We start from the raw sequence: 3,982 nt of genomic DNA on the forward strand, positions 1-3,982 counted from the left end.
ATTCAAGAATAATTCTGTTTCTTCCTATCATATTTATTCATCTATGACTTGATTTGTTGCAGGGACGGAATATGTTATGGACAGATTGATACAAAAATGTAGTGAAAAAAGGGTGAACAGAAACCTTTGGCAATTTACGAAATATTTGGTAATTGCAAATGTTTTGAACGCCGCCCTAAAAACCGGCATCTTCAACAGATTTATTTCTGAATGCAAACTCAGTTTCTCAGCCACTTTCTTTATGTACACATCTTGCAAAGGAGGAAAAAAATCACAGAAGTTAAAGCTCCTAAACCTTAAACAAATGTAACTTGCCCATAATTTTATTTAAGTAACTTGCCCAGTTTTCAACTATGAAACAATTTAAGAATGTATATAACAAACCATAAAACCTAAAGCCACGTACTCAATAAGGAGTAGTTATATTGAAACCTTATTGACGCCTAGTCGATTACCAAATACAAACGCACACACCCCATAGTCCACTTAGCCTTCCAAGAGAAGCAGTAAAATATTTTCATGCTTTCTTTTCTCTGACCAATTATGTTAGTAAATTCCTTTTTAAAACATCAATGGCAAGAATGAAAGAAATCTTCCTCCCCGCCTGCATAGTGACTATTAGTATTACATACCAAACCCAAGACCGTTCTAATATTTGGGACACATACACTGGCAAATCACTACAATGGTCTATTTTGTTATTTCTTATTCATTCTACAATCTGGCGAGTTCATTCGCAAGGGCGACAATGGTTGTCGTGTTGAATCTATATCATCAAAATCAATCTTCCTGTCGATCGGGTTACTTGTTCTGGGACTAGACTTCCTCTTGTTTGACTGAAAACAAGAGTTAAACGAGAGATAATTAGGTCAATCATATAGTGCATATCACAATTATAGTGAAAATGAATAAGACTGAATTTATTAATTTATTACCTTTGCAGATGCACTGCTGGTATGTTTCTCGCCAGAACTTGGATGGTTTCTTTCCTTGTAATGCTTCAATAGCACTTTGTTCTCTTTCTCCAAGGTGTTATTTTCATTAAAAAGTAATTTGACCTGTGCATACAAAGCTAGGTTAGATACTAATGAATGATAAACATCCAACAATTACAAAAGGTCAACCAATCATTACCTCCTCCTCAGCTTTGAGAAGATTGGTTGTCAGATGCTCTTTATCTTTCTCAAGTGATTTGACTTTGGCAACTAGTGACAAAACTTTCTGGCTTGAGGGCTTTAAGCTACCAAATCCATAGTAAAAAAATCAAGCTAAAAAAACTGAACTTGCAAAAATGAAAAGGTAACTTCAACAGTATGCGAGTCCAATATTCCAATACTATTTATGCTGCATGTATTACTAGAACGAGCCACGATATAACAGTTAAAACTGGCTACAGAGATTAATGACTAAAGAATTATGAGAAAAAAAAGGAAACACATATCAGAGAAGAATGTGTAGAGGAGGTTTGGGGCTCACCAGTCCCACATAGTCAGCAACTTCTTACAGTATTCATCCTTAGAATTTGCTTCCAAAAATGTGTATGTACAGTAATCATCTCCACTAGTAATAGTTGCCAAAAGAGAGTCAAGTAGATTCTCTTCCTCAAGTGTGAATGTAGAAGAAGTATCAGCCTTCATGGGAAAAGCAAATATACAGGGTTAACATTGCCAACCAAGGGAACTAGAACTAACAATTTGCAGAAGGTACTAGAGTTTCACCATTTAAGAACAAGAAAATTAACTGATTTACAGTAAGATTGACTAGTAAGACATTGGTTGTATAACACACTGATAAAGCACATTAAAATGATCACAAGATTGTATCATTGCAGCAACCCAACTATGAATGAATGATCATCTAGCCACCAACCACATCAGAAATTTAAGGAACCATCCACACAATTATACTCACATCTCATAAAGTCACAGCTGCTATGATTGAAAGAAAAAAATGTTGTTCAGCACTGAAATCCCCTACAGTCCCGTTAATTAGCATTAAAATATTTTCTTGATTAGGATTGTTAGAAGGAAAAAAGCATACCAATGGCTGAAAGATTCAACAAAAAAATTCTATATATATATACAAGAGAAAAGTATTAAGTACCAATTCATGGTAAGTCTTGTATTTCCTAATTTCTTCCTGCAACAACAGCAGCTCCCGCTCTAAATCTAAGACACGTGACTGAGCCTCCCTCGCCCTTCCATCGGCATCGTTCCCAAATTCCATTAACGCCTCTCTGTCGTGCTCAAACAGTACACACTCATTCTCCAAATTCTGGCATTTGGCCAGCAAATTCTCACACTCCATGGCCAACCTCTGATTCTCCTCAACGAACTTCTTCAGGGCTTGAGCATTCATACTCGATTCACACTGCTCCAAACCAAGAAATAAGTAAAAAATAGAAAACAGTAAAACTTATTTTATTTGGAGAGAAGATAATGAAAGTGAAACCTTAGTTCTTTCGACGAGTTCGTCTTTCTGCTTCAATTTGGAGAGAAGATAAAGGTTCTGTTCTTGGAGTCGCCGTTCAGACTCTCGCGATGCTCGGAGCTTTGTTACTAGGGTTTTCGACGAAATCGGTAGACCCAAGCAATCATCTATGGTTTCTTTGATGTAATCATCTACCTCTCGCGGAAGATCCATTCTTCTTGTTTCTGGAATTTGAAAAATCAGTGTGCCGATGGTTCAAACGAGAGAGTAGAAAGGAGAAGAGCGAAGAACACCAAAGCCCCAAATTCTAGGGTTTCTCTCAATGTGAGAGACGAACTTTCAAAGAGACGTTGAAGAAACTGATGTTGAAAAAGCAACAACCCTTGGGTGTGATCGGAGAATCAAACTCTTTCTGTCTCTGACATTGCTTTTCTCACTCGATTCAAATTGAAAATTCTAGCCGTTGGGACCACTTTTTTGTATGGCGGCTAGAATTTAATTTCTCTAAATTTTAGATTTTGAATTTTATTTTAAAAAATAAAGTGTAATTTTTTATTATTTGTTTTATAAATTAAGATAAAAAATAATAAAAAATATTCAGAAATAAAAAATTACACTTTAATCTTTCAAACAAAAATCTAAAATTTAGAAAATTTAAATTTGTCTGGCTAAATTCAAAGGTAAATTTTTTTTGGTGGGCTCTCATGGGTTCTTGGACAAAATGGGCCATCCATTCCACTCTTAATTATTGGGCTTAACAATTTTTTAAAGGCCCAATTATAGATATAACAATAAAAACTTTGAAGAACGTTCTCCCTCCTGAATCCTGACCAATTTTCCAAAATTTTCCATAGATATTACTAACAATTAATTTAATGATATCTCTTTTAAGATATGATACTAGCTACTCCTTGGAAGCTGTTCTAAGATTCTTCAACATTTTAATGATTTAGAATATTCATCATTTCGTTAGAGAAAAATTTTCAATGTTAGTCGTCATAATAAAAGTTGTACAAGTAACCACCTTAAAGTAAAGGGAATCTTCCTGTCACAGCCAACATAATATAATATAGTCATAAGAAACTATTAAATTAAAAAAATATAAGTAGACAATAAAAATATTAAATAATATAAATAATAGATATATCAAATGTTTAATTTATTAAATGTATAAATAGTTATCCTAAATTTCTAATATTAAGATTTAGATAGATAATTTAAAAGTGTAATATATTTTTATTTTATTGAACTAATTTTAAAATCTATCATTCACGTTATTCACAAAAATCATTATCTATCTAACAAAGTCTCTAAATTAAATAACGCATATTACACATGGCAGAAATATATGCGTGACAAATACTATATTTTAGTTTTATTACTCGTTCCGACAATAACCTACCTAGGTATACTTTTTAGTTCGACAGTCACTCCTGTCTTGCAAATATACCCTCCAAATTTCCAATGGAAGGTTAAATCATTATTCCACACTCTCATCTCAACAAGCTAGCAATTTTGTGTTGCAAATGGAAAATTAAACATAAAGACGTCA

General features: G+C 33.6%; 1 protein-coding gene across 1 annotated transcript; it reads right to left on the reverse strand.

The window, feature by feature from the left end:
* Positions 1 to 492: 492 nt before the first annotated feature.
* Positions 493 to 2,876, reverse strand: LOC107460904 (uncharacterized). The gene is made up of 6 exons (XM_016079328.3): positions 2,452 to 2,876; positions 2,104 to 2,370; positions 1,477 to 1,631; positions 1,135 to 1,240; positions 936 to 1,058; positions 493 to 836 (listed from the first exon to the last, which is right to left on the reverse strand). The coding sequence occupies exons 1-6, from the start codon at positions 2,641 to 2,643 to the stop codon at positions 699 to 701; spliced, it is 981 nt and encodes a 326-aa protein (XP_015934814.1). The 5' UTR covers positions 2,644 to 2,876; the 3' UTR covers positions 493 to 698.
* Between the last annotated feature and the right edge of the window lie 1,106 nt (positions 2,877 to 3,982).

Source organism: Arachis duranensis, chromosome 8, assembly GCF_000817695.3.
Source record: "Arachis duranensis cultivar V14167 chromosome 8, aradu.V14167.gnm2.J7QH, whole genome shotgun sequence".
Taxonomy (NCBI): Eukaryota; Viridiplantae; Streptophyta; class Magnoliopsida; order Fabales; family Fabaceae; genus Arachis; species Arachis duranensis.